At 41.4% G+C, this 13,782-nt stretch overlaps 1 protein-coding gene across 4 annotated transcripts in view; it reads right to left on the minus strand.

The window, feature by feature from the left end:
* Positions 1–317: 317 nt before the first annotated feature.
* The window catches only part of ANO5 (anoctamin 5), an 81,682-nt gene continuing 68,217 nt past the window's right edge, over positions 318–13,782 (minus strand). For all 4 annotated transcript variants that reach the window (XM_077322020.1, XM_077322018.1, XM_077322019.1 and 1 more), the window contains 4 exons: positions 11,893–12,098; positions 8,006–8,187; positions 5,373–5,478; positions 318–3,929 (listed from right to left, as the gene is read on the minus strand). In XM_077322020.1, coding sequence (XP_077178135.1) covers positions 3,705–3,929; positions 5,373–5,478; positions 8,006–8,187; positions 11,893–12,098 — 719 coding nt within the window. In that variant the 3' untranslated portion in view covers positions 318–3,704. The remainder of the gene's footprint in view (positions 3,930–5,372; positions 5,479–8,005; positions 8,188–11,892; positions 12,099–13,782) is intronic.

A 13,782-nucleotide genomic window follows, 5' to 3' on the forward strand; every position in this document is an offset into this window, starting at 1 on the left:
GTGCAAATCCAGAGTCTCACTATACTGCAGGGCCCAGCCTACAGATAAGTATTCCTTAAACTCTCCCCCTTTCTCCCTCGGTTTCTAGAGAGTGGAACTTTGGGAACATGAGAGGGAGCATAATGCTGCCAGGCACAGCTCTTGTGCGACTGACATTTCAAGTGAATTCATAAAGATAGCACTTTTCTTAGAAAATTGAGATCTTTTAAAAGAATGGCAGAATAGAAAATGTAAGACATATATGGTGAAATGCTTGAGCTGGATGCATGGGGCATGTTCACGTCCAACAGAACTATAAAATATATTACATGGAACTCTGATGTTGTCAGCCTTTATTTGCTTTCTTCTCTTTGTTTTTCAAATGCTATAAATCGCTATACAGAAGTATTACAAAATAATTTAAATGTGAAAAGAATATAAATACTGCACATTTGCCATTTAATTCATAAGAACACTTGGTAAAGCAGCAGAGCATATGGTGCTCAATATAGAATGAATCTTCCCCACATGTACACATTTTTGATGATTGCAATGCATCTTTGGCATATTGAATATGACACTATACAATTATCGTAGATGTGCATGCACATATTCTGGCTCATCATAAAAACTGAAATGAAGGTCAAATGATGTCAGAAGTCTATGGATTTATTTTTAAAAGGATGCTGAATTTACAGCACAGTCCTACTTTCCTGAAAGTTGGATCCCGAGTAGACATGATTGAATTGCTCTGTTACTTCCTAGTATGCTACCAGTAAGAACATTCTCCATTGACCTGCTCCCAAAATGCCATGCATTAGCCATGCATACAGTATGCATGGATCCGTATCATGGACCATGCAATGAAGAACAGATACTGAGGCAATATTTACCAGTACTACAAGAAACAGACTGGAATAGACTGGGGAATCTCCGGGATCCACCTCCACACAGGAAGGACGTGTTTGCTCTCCTTACTATAACGGTAGCTATGATTTCACAGCAGTTCTAATGACTCACCATTTTTCCTGTACTAAAAAGCTTTTCTCAAAAGTATGAAAAACTGGCCCCATCTAGAAGTGGCTTGAGAGGACCATGTTTTTCCTTTCCATTGCAAAGTAGTGGTGTGAGATGATTAATTTGATTGATGAAAAGGAATTGTATTTATGCATTAAGCTTTCTTCATGCCATTTCTTCAATTTAAATTGCCCTCTGCAGCTGCTATTAGCTTCAATATATTATACCCATACATTACGGTATTCTTCTTTCTTGCCGAATTATAAGTTTTGGGGATGGGGATGGGAATGGAGGAGGCAATTTCAACAAGAGAAATGGCACATGTTTCATCTTGTTAGGGGGGGGGGTTATATTATAGAGAAATTGTGCAATGTAAGTAATGTCTGGTGCCTGATGACACCTTCTCAGCTTCTGTGCTGGAAACGTCAGGGCTGTGATGAGAAGCAAAACTTTTTTTGCTTTGGAGAGTTGCTGCCCATGGATCCAGAATCCTGACTGCTTCTCCACTAACAGTATGTGGACTATTCCTTTCAGGGGACAGTCTAATTGACTATGGAATTTTCTGACAGTATTTTTTTTTAACTGAAATCTATAGAAAACTGTAGGCATTACACGGCCTGGGATTATTGATCCTTAACAGCTGAACATAACTTTCAAGGTACAGTTATTTCAACATTTATAATTATGTTCAACAACATGTTTCATTTGGAGTCAGAGGTTAACTAATTTGCATAGAACTAAACAACATGGAAGTCTTCAACATTTGTTCCTGGGCAGCGGCTGCTCAGGACTGAACATTGATGCTTTTTTGTTTTCTGAAAATTCACCTGTAGGACTCATTAGGCTATTAGCATTTTCACATCTTTGTTTTCTCAAGTGCATATAAACAAGGCACAGCAGTGTAGGGTAGACCTGGCTATAAGAAATGTAGCAAAATCTCAACAATGCTTGTAATTATTAAAAATTGTATAACATAACAAAGATACTGCAAGTAAATGGCTAGGTTTGCATGCATAGTCTTTGCAAACTGGACTTCATACATTTGCATGATTGCTTCAAGAAAGTACAGGATATTTTTCTCCTAGGCAACATTTAAAAATCAATACTTTTTAACACTAGGGTTTTTGGATATATCAAGATACATAACCTTGCATTAATTAACTATCAAGAATGTACATTCAGGTATAAACAGATGACCAGGTACTTAATATACAAACACAAACAGATTTAACATTAAGGCAGATTCACGACAGGTTTATAACCCTTGTAAATTCTGAGAATTTCAAACTATTTTGACAATATTTCTGGAATAAGGACTCCAGCCTTTACTTAACAGTATTGAAGTCAATCACAAAGTTCAGTGGTTTAGGCCTTTGCCAAATATATTCATGAAGATTGTTCTTTACTTCCTTCTCTCTTCACTAAGTAACACAAGAGCATATTTTTAAAAAATATTTAAAATATTTTAAAAATATTACTTCTATGACAAAACCTCAAGCCATCTCCAGAATGCAGAGGCAATAAGTCTGCAAACTCCCATAATCAATATTTATTTTGAAAAATGTTTACTGATGAAAATTATTAGGCAGAAAACTAAATGGTAGGTTTTGGTTTTTGTTAGGCTATGCAAAAATTAATTTTGCACTATAATCTATTTACAGTTCAGTTTCTTGAAATCTTAAAAATAACCTATAAAATAGCCTAAATGCATGAGAACCTATTTAAAGGTGCAAATTTGGGTGGCACAAATACAAATAAATGATATGTAAGATTTTCCAAGTACTGTTCCGTGTATCTAATACTTATGCCCATTATATAAAACAAAATATTCAAAAAACCCACATGCTCTCTAACAACCAGTGCTAGCAAACAGAGAAATACAGATTAGTATTTCTTTAATACTGAGTAACAATCCTAATTTCTTGTATCAGATGTGAGTTTTGTTTGGGTGTTGGTAGAGTCGAGGCTCCTCAAACCTTTTCATACTAAGCTGTTTGAACCTTTCCAAATTATGCTTTGTAGACTGGTATCTGAACGTCCAATATGTCCAAGTCTGGAAACTAGCAGACAACAAAGAGGATACAAGCGCCACAGGTCTGTGGCATACTATTAAGTCCAAAGGGAACATAATAAGTCCTATTACAACAATCAGTCAACAGTGCTTCAAGTGGAGGAGTGCATATCCCACATAATCTCAGCCTCACAGGTAACCTTATTAGCACGTACAAATACACACAAACGCAATCTAGCCTGGGTGAGGACCCAAGAAAGAATTTAAGCCCTTCTTGGCCACTTCATGATACCTTTTGAAGGAGACCATTATCACACTTTGAAAGCCACAGTTTTGTGTCACAGCTGAGAACATGGAATTTTTCAGGATATTCATTATACAAACACTTAATGACAACCCTAGTTCCAAGTATAATGTCTCAGAGAGAGATGGCAGTAGAAGAGACATGGTGATACCACAAGTCAAACTTTGTTTCCAAGCTTATACAGCAGGGAGCCGGTGGGACTCAACAAAGGAGGCTTCTTGACAGCTGGTCCACATTTTTTTTTTTGTCTCGTAATCTTCGTTCTCAAGACTTTTAGGACCAAACGTAAAGCAGTAAATATCCTGAACAGTTCTCATGGCCTGCTGAGCAGCATACAGATAAGGAACAATGTTGACAGGCTAGAATTCCAAAGGTATACAGCCTACCCTCAAGTCACATGACTTCTGCTAACTCCACTCTTCCTTCACTGGCAATAACTTCCTTTTCCATATTGGCATAGGTTCTGCCTTCACACAGTTTCTGCCTGAATTTATTGAGTTCATACTCATGTAGGATTTTTTGCGTTAAGTACTTCTCACGCTTTATTTTGGCTTTCACCTCAGATGGAACATCAGGGATCATCCAAGCAATGAAGAACTTGACAATGAACACCACGTGCTATGAAGTAGGAAGCAACATAAAACAGAACAATGTAAATACAAGAATGAATTTAAATATGAATTATCAGATATTAGCTTCCTTCTTTGTTACAAGCATTTGTAATGTAAAACCTTTAGTTGTTAAACAGCTCTGCAATACTGGGGTGAAATAATGGTTAATGCCATCGCTGCTTTATAAACGTTAAGACTCGTGGTATAGAAATCCATAAAACTTTCTAACAACTTCAATGTTCAGTGTGACGGATCTTAGATCTACTTCACACAGTAGACTGAATCATGCATGCAACACCTTCACTCTTCCCAGTACTCCTGTTGTCTGAGGCATGATCTGCAATAGTCAGGATTTGAGCTTTTTCAGTGGCTGTCTCATGTTTGTTATTTTGTTACTGTGGGGTTTCTGAAATAAACTAAGAGGTGACATGATAACCATCTTCAAGTACTTGAAAGGCTGTCATATAGAGCAGTGGTCCCCAGCCTTTTTATCACTGGGGACCAGTCAACGCTTGACAATTTTACTGAGGCCCGGGGGGGGGGGGGGCGTAGTCTTTTGCTGAGTGGCGTCGCTGCTGCCTGAGCCCCTGCTCCACATGCTTTCCCGCTGGCGCCCCTGACTTCCTGCCACCTGCTGGGGGGTGCTGCCAGCAGCAGCTGTGCAGTGCCACACTGAGGGGGAGCCCCAGCCATGGCAGCCACTGGAGAGCACCAAAGGTGAGCCGGCGGCAGAGTGGCAGGGCAGCCCACGAGGCAGCAACCAGGGAGGAGAACGAGGAGGCATTGCGGCCTGGTACCGACTGATCTACGGACCGGTCCCAGTCCCTGGACCGGGGGGGGGACCGCTGATATAGAAGATGGAGCAGAGTTGTTCTCTCTTGCCCCAGAACATCAGACCAGAACCAGTGGGTTGAAATTAATTCAAAAGAATTTTTGGCTAAACATCCTGACAGTTAGAGCAGTTCCTCAGTGGAACAAGCTTCCTCAGGAGGTGGTGGGTTCTCCTTCTTTGGAAAGTTTTAAGAAGAGGGTAGACAGCCATCTGACAGCAATACTGATTCTGTAAACTTATGCAGATTGTGAGTGGATGAGAAGGAAGGTTTGTGTCAGTGCTTGGCTCTTGTGGCCCTTTCTTGCCTGCCCAGAAATGCCAATAGTCACTTTGAGGTCAGGAGGCAGATTTCCTCTGCTAGACTGGCTAGGGATTCTAGTTTTCTTGGGAGGGGCATCATCTGGACATGGAACTGGGGTCACTGTGGGTGGGCATTTAGTTGTGTTTTTTTCTGCACTATGCAGGGGGTTGGACTAGATGACCCTGGTGGTACCTTTCAATTCCATGATTCTATGGACAAGCTCCATTAAGTTCTAAAATTCTTCCACAATTTGTGTATGCATTAAAAAAAAACCCTAATTCTGTATTTCTGTATACAATGCAACAAACAGAACTCACCTCCATAATAATGATGAAAGCCATTTTGGCAGCCAGAATATGCCAGAACTGCATGGTATGTGAATATCTCCTCTCATGGTCTGGTGGATATCGATAGTCCCTGTACCTGTTAGATGCAAACACATAAAGGTGAAGAGCTATGTTCAAACACAGACAGATTACAAGCTCTGTGGCATTTACATTTAAATACAGCTGTCACTTAAGAAGCCTTTTGATCTTGATCGGAATGTTTTGATTTATTTTACTTTTTATAGAACAAGAGTCTTCCAACTGGTTAGTGCCTCTTGTTTGTACATTTCATAGGAAAAACAGATTGTAGATGACATGCTGGCAGAGCAAGGTACACACAGCTTACTGCTGTCATTAGGTTATGTTTGGATAAGGTTGCATAGCATGATGGGTTGTGGTCCAGAATAAATCAGGGAACAGAAACACAACACATGGTAGCATGCTGGGAATTTGCTCAAACAAACAGCTAAAGCTTAAACAGTACAAAACTGAAAGGAACGGGAACAAGCCTAGTATGGATTTCTGAGACAGTTTAACCCATCATAAGGTAGTGCCAGAAATAAAGCTATCATCAAAATGAAGGGAAATATAATGCCCATCCAGAGAATGCCATGAGGGAACAGCAGCAAAGACAAAGAGGACTTGCTACTTCTGTGCTGTGAAGGTCTTTGGCCACTGAATGGAAAACACTGACCACCACTATCTACTAATATGACCACATGATGGGTGTTGCTACCCACAGTGGATGCGTGCCTGGATGGTACTGAAGTAGCAGCTCTGCAGCTCTACTGTGACACCCCCTAGTGAAGGCTTCAAGGGTCCCCTCACAGGCACTCAGTGTAAGAAGCTGATAGGCTCTGGAGAACCATCATGTGAACCACTAGTGGAATTGTGTGTGCTACATGCAGCATGGAAGCATGTGAAACTAAATTGTGTAGGCGAACACTTCCTTTCCAAAGCATGCATATGGTCAGTTGTCCACAAAGTAGGTTTTACAGGTATATTAGGCAGACTGCAGTAGAGATGAAGGACTCTTATCTTTAAGAGACATGGATTTTCATTTTAAGATTGTTGCAAAAACTCATCATGTGACACAAAAGGTTCCAGTGTGCATTTCGTCTTAGGATGGAATTAGATATGACAGTCTTTTCCTGGTACTGTGAAGCTAAGAAGAAAGCTGATACTATGTCATTACTTCATGCTTTCCCTGCCCCATATTATCTCTTGAATGAAGGAGTGGTTGAAAACTGCCTGAGGTGATACGCTGCATATTTATTTTTCCAGACCAGGCTTTCTCAGCCAGGGTTGCATGAAACCCTGGGGTTTCTTGATGGTTTTGGAGGGGTTTCCTGAATGGGTGGGAGTTAATTATTTTTAATATATTTGTAAAATGTGTAAAATGTGTTATTGTGTGTAATCACCATATATGGTCATGTCAACCTCCCCCCCCCCCCTCAAAATAGCCAATGATGGGCCTGGAGAGGGTGGGAAGGGGAGGTACACAGCTATACTTCCCAACCCAATCTGCATGATTGCACCGCTTCTGGGATTTCTCAGGGCCTGAAGAATGTTTCAGGGGTTTTTAATGGTAAAAAGGTTGAGAAACGCTGCTCTACATATTCCAAGCATTGACTTGCAGGAGGGCATATTGGGCTCAAGGAAGACACGCACACATTTCCCTTGGCACCAACCCAGGCCACCTGGCACTGTAAGCCCTGGAGTAAGCCCGGCACCAAGAGGCAGGGCTCCTTCACGAGGTGCCTTTTAAAGCACCCCAAGGCCACGCCCAGGCGCCAATGGTGCGGGTGCGATGCTCTCGCGCAGTGCCCGCCCTTCCCGCCGCTGTAGGACCTCCCCCCAGCTTGTCTTCCTGCCACCCGCTCTTCCACTACATCAGTGGCAGCTGCAGCTAAGTCTTCACCACTTTAAAGCAGGAGATTTCACACCAGGGTTTTTATTTTTTGACAACAGTTCAGCATCAAAGCTAGTTCAGGATCCAAATGCTTTAATCATGAATGAAAAATATAACAAAATAATCTAGAATTGTTACATTCCCTTACTCCCAACACTTGGATTGCTAATTTGTTCTTCCACTACCATGCCTATTTTCACATTTATACTTCTCTGCAAGGTAAAATCAAATCACATTTCTTTTTACAGCATAATAAAATAGACATTCTTTTTCTGATGACTAAAAAGTTCTGCATTTCACCTTATAAGATGTCAGGATAATGTACATCAAAAACCGAGTTTTAGGAATAATTTAACATACATTATGAAATATGATTTTTAAAATTAAGAACATGAAAGAAGCCCAGCTGAATCCAGCCAGTGGTCTATGTAGTCCAGCATTCTGTCTAACACAGTGGCCAACTAGAACAGGGCACTGAGGATGAGGCCTTCCCCTGGTGTTGCCTCCTGGCACTGGGAGTCAGAGGTTTGGTGCCTCTGAATGTGGAGCGTCCCCTTAGTCACCATGGCTCATAGCCACTGACAGACTTATCCTTCATGAATCAGTCTAATCCCATTTTAAAACTATATCTTAAAGGGGGATTCAAAAGATCGATAAGGAAACCCACATATAAAATATGCAAAGTATATACAAAGTATTAAGTACAACTAACCTGCAGGTTTCAAAGTCTTCTGTAGCCTGTTCTGGTTTGTTTGTGCCAGAAAAATGTGAAGTTTGGAATATGGAGAGGCTGCTGTTAATATATCCTGACATGGGCGATTTAGGATCCGTATAATAAGCATAATAGTAAACTAACCGAGGGATCATATCAGATGTGAAGGCTACAATGAATGCCTGAAAGAAAAAAAAAAACACACCATGTAAGTTTCATCAGCCCTCACTTGTTTCCTTTGAATAAAGTATCCACTTACCAGTAGCTAGGGAAAGGAAATTGGTTTGAAAATGGGTACACAGCATTTTCAATGTCTATACTAACCTTGCAAATAAATTAAAAATTATTTGCCAGTGTCTGTCTCGTCTATCAAGCCTGGCTGTCCATACATACTTCGTTAGCTACTGATTGTGTCCAATAAAACCAACAAAACAAGAATGAATTTTGAAATGCTTGCCCTGGGTGATGAGAACCATGACTACTTACAAGTCTGGACTGTACAATCCTAGCAAATTTATGATGACCATATAAACAGTAGTTTCCAAAAATCAAGCATGCCCCATCAGGGTGTTCAGCAGATATCTCAGTCTTGGACCCTATAGATTAGTTCTTTTAGTGTCCTACTTTCTTCCAATGCAAGAAGCCATTATGTGATCCACAAGGCTGTTCCACCAGTGGATGATCCTTGTGTCAGGAGACATCTCCTTGCCTTGGAAGAAGGCACAATATTATTGACATTTAAATTAAGATGGTGAAGAAGTATGTCACTTTTTGTTTACCTACAGGCTGACATTAAACAATTAGTGGCAGAGAAGACCAAGCTTTACACGTAGTCCCAGAATCCAAGGTTTGCCAAACAACAGGCCAACAAAGAGACAAGCAACCGGAGATGGGTGGAGCTATGGCACTTAGATAGCTCGAATACTTCGAGCTCCTGTTCCACTGAGGGTCAATCGCTGCTGTGATTGACAGAATCGGGTTTTGGGTACGCAAACCCACCCACCATCAACTCAGGAATTCCTTGTGAATCTCTGGGGCCTCTCTGTTCCGCAGGGAAATTAATATTCTCTGGAACGCAAGCTCAGTGTGCACAGGGTCCAGTAAGTGCCGTTCGCCATTTTAAAACTTTCATCTTTCCTTACAACTCTGCAATCTACACAGCTCTTACTCTAATCTTCAAAGCTAATTGGATTCATCCTTGCAAGACTTTTGACTCATCACAACTCCGGAGTGAAAACAACTGGCAGACATCAGATCAAGCCTACAAACAGTGAGTGGGGGTTTCCCTCAGCACCTTCTCTCCTGGAACAAACTCTTGGCGTGCAAAGCTGCTTTCTTTAACTTAAGCAAGCTAGAGAGACAAGAAGATATGTGAGAGAAGGTAAAGAAAGGAGTTAAGGTAGCCAGAACATCCCCTCGCCACTGCTTATAAATCGGAGATTGAAAAAATAGATACAAGAATCTCGCAAGAGCTGCTTGCCAGAACGAGAACTGGCTCGGAAAAGCTTCAACAGGTCATTAAAGCGACGGACGACAGCTGGTGAGACATTACTTTAATGTCAAAACAGACTGTTGCTCTTCGTTTGGACACCGTAGGACCTCTACTGGTTATATGCAAAATTGCCTACAAAATGTCCATGCTAAAGAGATTTGCTTATCTACTGGAACTACAGACAGAAGACCTGAAAGCACATATAGATGGCTTGCTTAAAGATATGCTCAAGGAGTTCAAGGGTGGTAAGGAAGAAGTCTCTAACAGGAATGATGAATCAATAACAGTGGCTGATGATAGCTCTAAACAAGGTGAAGATATGCTCAAGGAGTTCAAGGGCGGCAAGGAAGAAGTCTCCAACAGGAATGATGAATCAATAACAGTGGCTGATGATAGCTCTAAACAAGGTGGAAAATTACCAGTAGAAGAGAAATTGGAAACTATGGAGATGGAAAAGGGGATGCCGGAGCTTTGCAGCCTAGATAAGGACTCCCTACCCAAGAAGACATACAGCCACTCCAAAACAACAGTATACAAGAACCAATCAAAAGATATATGGATCTGCTGTGAAAGTAATCGACTGAAAGGAGCTTCTTGGAAAAAAAACTGTACTGATATTGGAGCCCAGGAGGTACAACTGTTTCAAGATTCACCGATGTATACTCCGAGGGAAAGACTACAACTCCACTCGAACATGGGTCAGTGGGAACAACAAGATGCGGCAGGCCTCGATATGAGACCCCCTTAAGCCTCCTCCTGCTTTCTTCAGTAGCCATATAGGCAAGCTGAATTTGAATTAACATATCTCTGTAGTGACTCTCAGCTTAAACTTAAAGCATAACTAACAGGAGGCAGCTAACTGAGGAGGTGTAAATGTAACTAACGAAGACCTTATTTTACAAACTAATGAAGACTCTATCTAATCATTTCTTGTATTTAATAATGTACACTTATATAGCTTACAACCTTAACAACCTATACATATACATATATTTCTTTTTCCATACAATTAAGTAGGCTTTTATTCTTTTGTTTTCTTTTCCCTAGTGGAAATGAGGATGGCTCTGAGACCACGTTAAGTACAAATTGTTTATGATTGTTAAAACTATGCAAACAAATGTTGAAACTTCTCTTTTTAAATGTGGTGGAAAGGTGAAAAAGTTTATAAGCTTTGGGTAAAAGTCTATAATATTGTAGCCATGTGGAGTCTTATAATTTAAATGAAGAGAAGAGGCTTTTCAAGAACAATGGGGCTCTTATCTGATCTACCCAAGAAAATAAGTTAAAAGGGGATTGAAATGGGGTATCAAGTGTATCAAACGAAGAACATAATCTTTTTCTTTCTGTATCGATAATGTAGATTATTTGCATTGTATTATCTTTAAATATTACAAAAGGGGATTGAAACGGGGGACTAAATGTATCAAATGAAGAGCATAACCTTTCTTTTTCTGTATTAACAATGTAGATTGCCTGTATTTTATTATCTTTAATCTTGGAAAACAAAAATAAAAATCTTATTAAAAATCTCCAAAGACCCACCAAAAAAAAAAAAAAAAAAGAGACAAGCAACCCAGCTTCTAAGAGTCAATCTTGGTAATGAATGGCTCATCGATAGGTCCGTTCTTAAAAAACATAATGGGGCACCTGGAGTTTCAATCAAACAGCTTCCTTGGTTTCTGTCATTATGAAAAAATATGGATTGCCATTTCTGAGCCACACCCACTCATTAACTTGTGTTAATTTCTAGTAGGGTGGGATCACATGTTAAAAGTAAACAACTGAGGAAGTCACAATCCAATTAAAGCAGATTAAGCAACTGACTTTCACTTCATTTCATTTGTTTTAGCAGGTTACAGGAGCCCAGCATGGTAAACTAATTATTTACCTATAAAAGTAAATCACTTCCTTGCAGGGAATTTTTGGGCAGAATCCATTGCAGAATATTTGCAATGGAAAGAACTCATCCAGTATGTAGTTAAGGTAAAGGTAAAGGGTATCCCCTGTGCAAGCACCGAGTCATGTCTGACCCTTGGGCTGATGCCCTCTAGCGTTTTCATGGCAGACTCAATACGGGGTGGTTTGCCAGTGCCTTCCCCAATCATTACCGTTTACCCCCCAGCAAGCTGGGTACTCATTTTACCAACCTCAGAAGGATGGAAGGCTGAGTCAACCTTGAGTCGGCTGCTGGGATTGAACTCCCAGCCTCATGGGCAGAGCTTTCAGACTGCATGTCTGCTACCTTACCACTCTGCACCACAAGAGGCTCTTATTTACCTATGCATAAAAACAAATAAGAAAGACCTAGGGATATTAAAAGTTTATACATATGGAAATTCCATAATTATCTTCTCTCTCTATATATATTTTAAATAAAACTGTTTTGGTTACTTACATTTGTGACAACTGACAAGATTGCCATTCCATTTAGAATTTCTTGCCAAATGCCTATGCTATGGGCTTTGGCTGCCACTGGCCTTTTGAACTGTGTTGTCAGCTTCCAGGAATCAACTCGAATCTCCAAGATATTGTTCATCAGAGCAAGTAGTGGGGCCAATGGAAAAGAAGCCACAAACAGAGTAATGAATCCAAACTGAATAACTAGACAAAGAGAAAAGTAAAGGTAAATAATTGTATGAATTGATCACAGTAATTAATATACTGGAACATCTAATTTAATAAAATGTGATTCATACTTCTGGCAACATGCTGTAGATCCCAAAGGCTCCTATTGGTGGAATGTCTCCTTCCCCAGGGCCAATTGCTGCTCTTGCTCAGGATTCCGCACCCCTCTCCTCCCTTCAGGCCGGCTGTGAAGGGAATCTCTAACAGCCCCTGACTGAAGTGAGGGACGTGTTTCCGACAGCAACGCAGGGAAGCCTGTGGGTGTGCATGGCTGTGCTTTCTCTTGAAGAGGGAAAACTTTCCCCTTCTGTCTAACCGCTGGCTGACAGGGAGGCCACAGAAAAGTCCCTTCATACCCAAAATACTGCTGTGGCCAGACTCACTGCTGAAGGACAAATGCAGCCAAGCCATGCATGTCTCTTTTCCACAACTCTGAACATTTGAGGTCTGCCGTGCAGGGTTGTTGCGTAGATGAAACTGGATGCTATTGCAGAGGTTTTTTGCCTCCTGTTTCATCTGCACAACAACCCTGTGCAGTAGTCCTCAAGTGTTTCATCTCCACAACAATCTGCGTGGGAGACCTTAAATGTTTCTTCTGTACTACAACCCTGTCTCCTCTCCAAAGCAGCCATTTCTGCCTGGGGACTTGGTCTTTATAATCTGGAAATGAGCTGTGATTCCAGCTCTCCCGGCCCCACCTGGATCTTGGCAACCCCTGGGTTGGAAATATTTCTGGTGGTTTGGAGGAGGGCCTTAAAATGGTAAAGGTAAAGGTATCCCCTGTGCAAGCACCGAGTCATGTCTGACCCTTGGGGTGACGCCCTCTAGCGTTTTCATGGCAGACTCAATACGGGGTGGTTTGCCAGTGCCTTCCCCAGTCATGACCGTTTACCCCCCAGCAAGCTGGGTACTCATTTTACCGACCTCGGAAGGATGGAAGGCTGAGTCAACCTTGAGCCGGCTGCTGGGATTGAACTCCCAGCCTTATGGGCAAAGCTTTCAGACGGCTGCCTTACCACTCTGCGCCACAAGAGGCTCTTAAAATGGTACAATGGCTCAATGTTCACCCTCCAAAGTAGCTATTTTTTCCTGCAGAGCTCATTATTATAGAGATGAGCAGCGATACTAGAGATGATACTAGAGATACTAGAGGCTTGCAGGCTGAGGCTGGGGTGGAGTGGCACATAAAGATGTGGGCTTGGATATGAGCTTAGTTTTCCCCTCCTGCTTTATTTCTTTTGCTTTTTCATGCGAGGTTCTGAATGTCCTGGTGATGGCAAACATGAGCTTTCAGATTCTGCCTCTAGAGCTACTGGTGTGGCCTTCTTTGGAAGGGTCAGCCCCATCCTGATAGTTGGACCCACAGGAATGGCAACCCAGAACAGGGTTCAGTAGCTGAGGTCGGTGAAAGCAAACCGGAGACAGACCTGAACTCAGAATCACTCTCATTAGAGCTAAGGAGGATAAACCCTTCTCCTACATGCAGCAGTAGAGGTCATACTGAGCAAGACTTCGGAATACGGTGCTGGCAAATTGGACAAGCTCCAAGATTGTGGGCCACTCCCAAGTACCAAAGGTAAACTCATGCTCATCACTGTGAATCATCTTTGTTCTACATTTTGAACATTTCTTAAACTGTCCTTGGAGTCCATGATGAGGG

This window comes from Paroedura picta, chromosome 2 (assembly GCF_049243985.1).
Source record: "Paroedura picta isolate Pp20150507F chromosome 2, Ppicta_v3.0, whole genome shotgun sequence".
NCBI classification, from domain to species: domain Eukaryota; kingdom Metazoa; phylum Chordata; class Lepidosauria; order Squamata; family Gekkonidae; genus Paroedura; species Paroedura picta.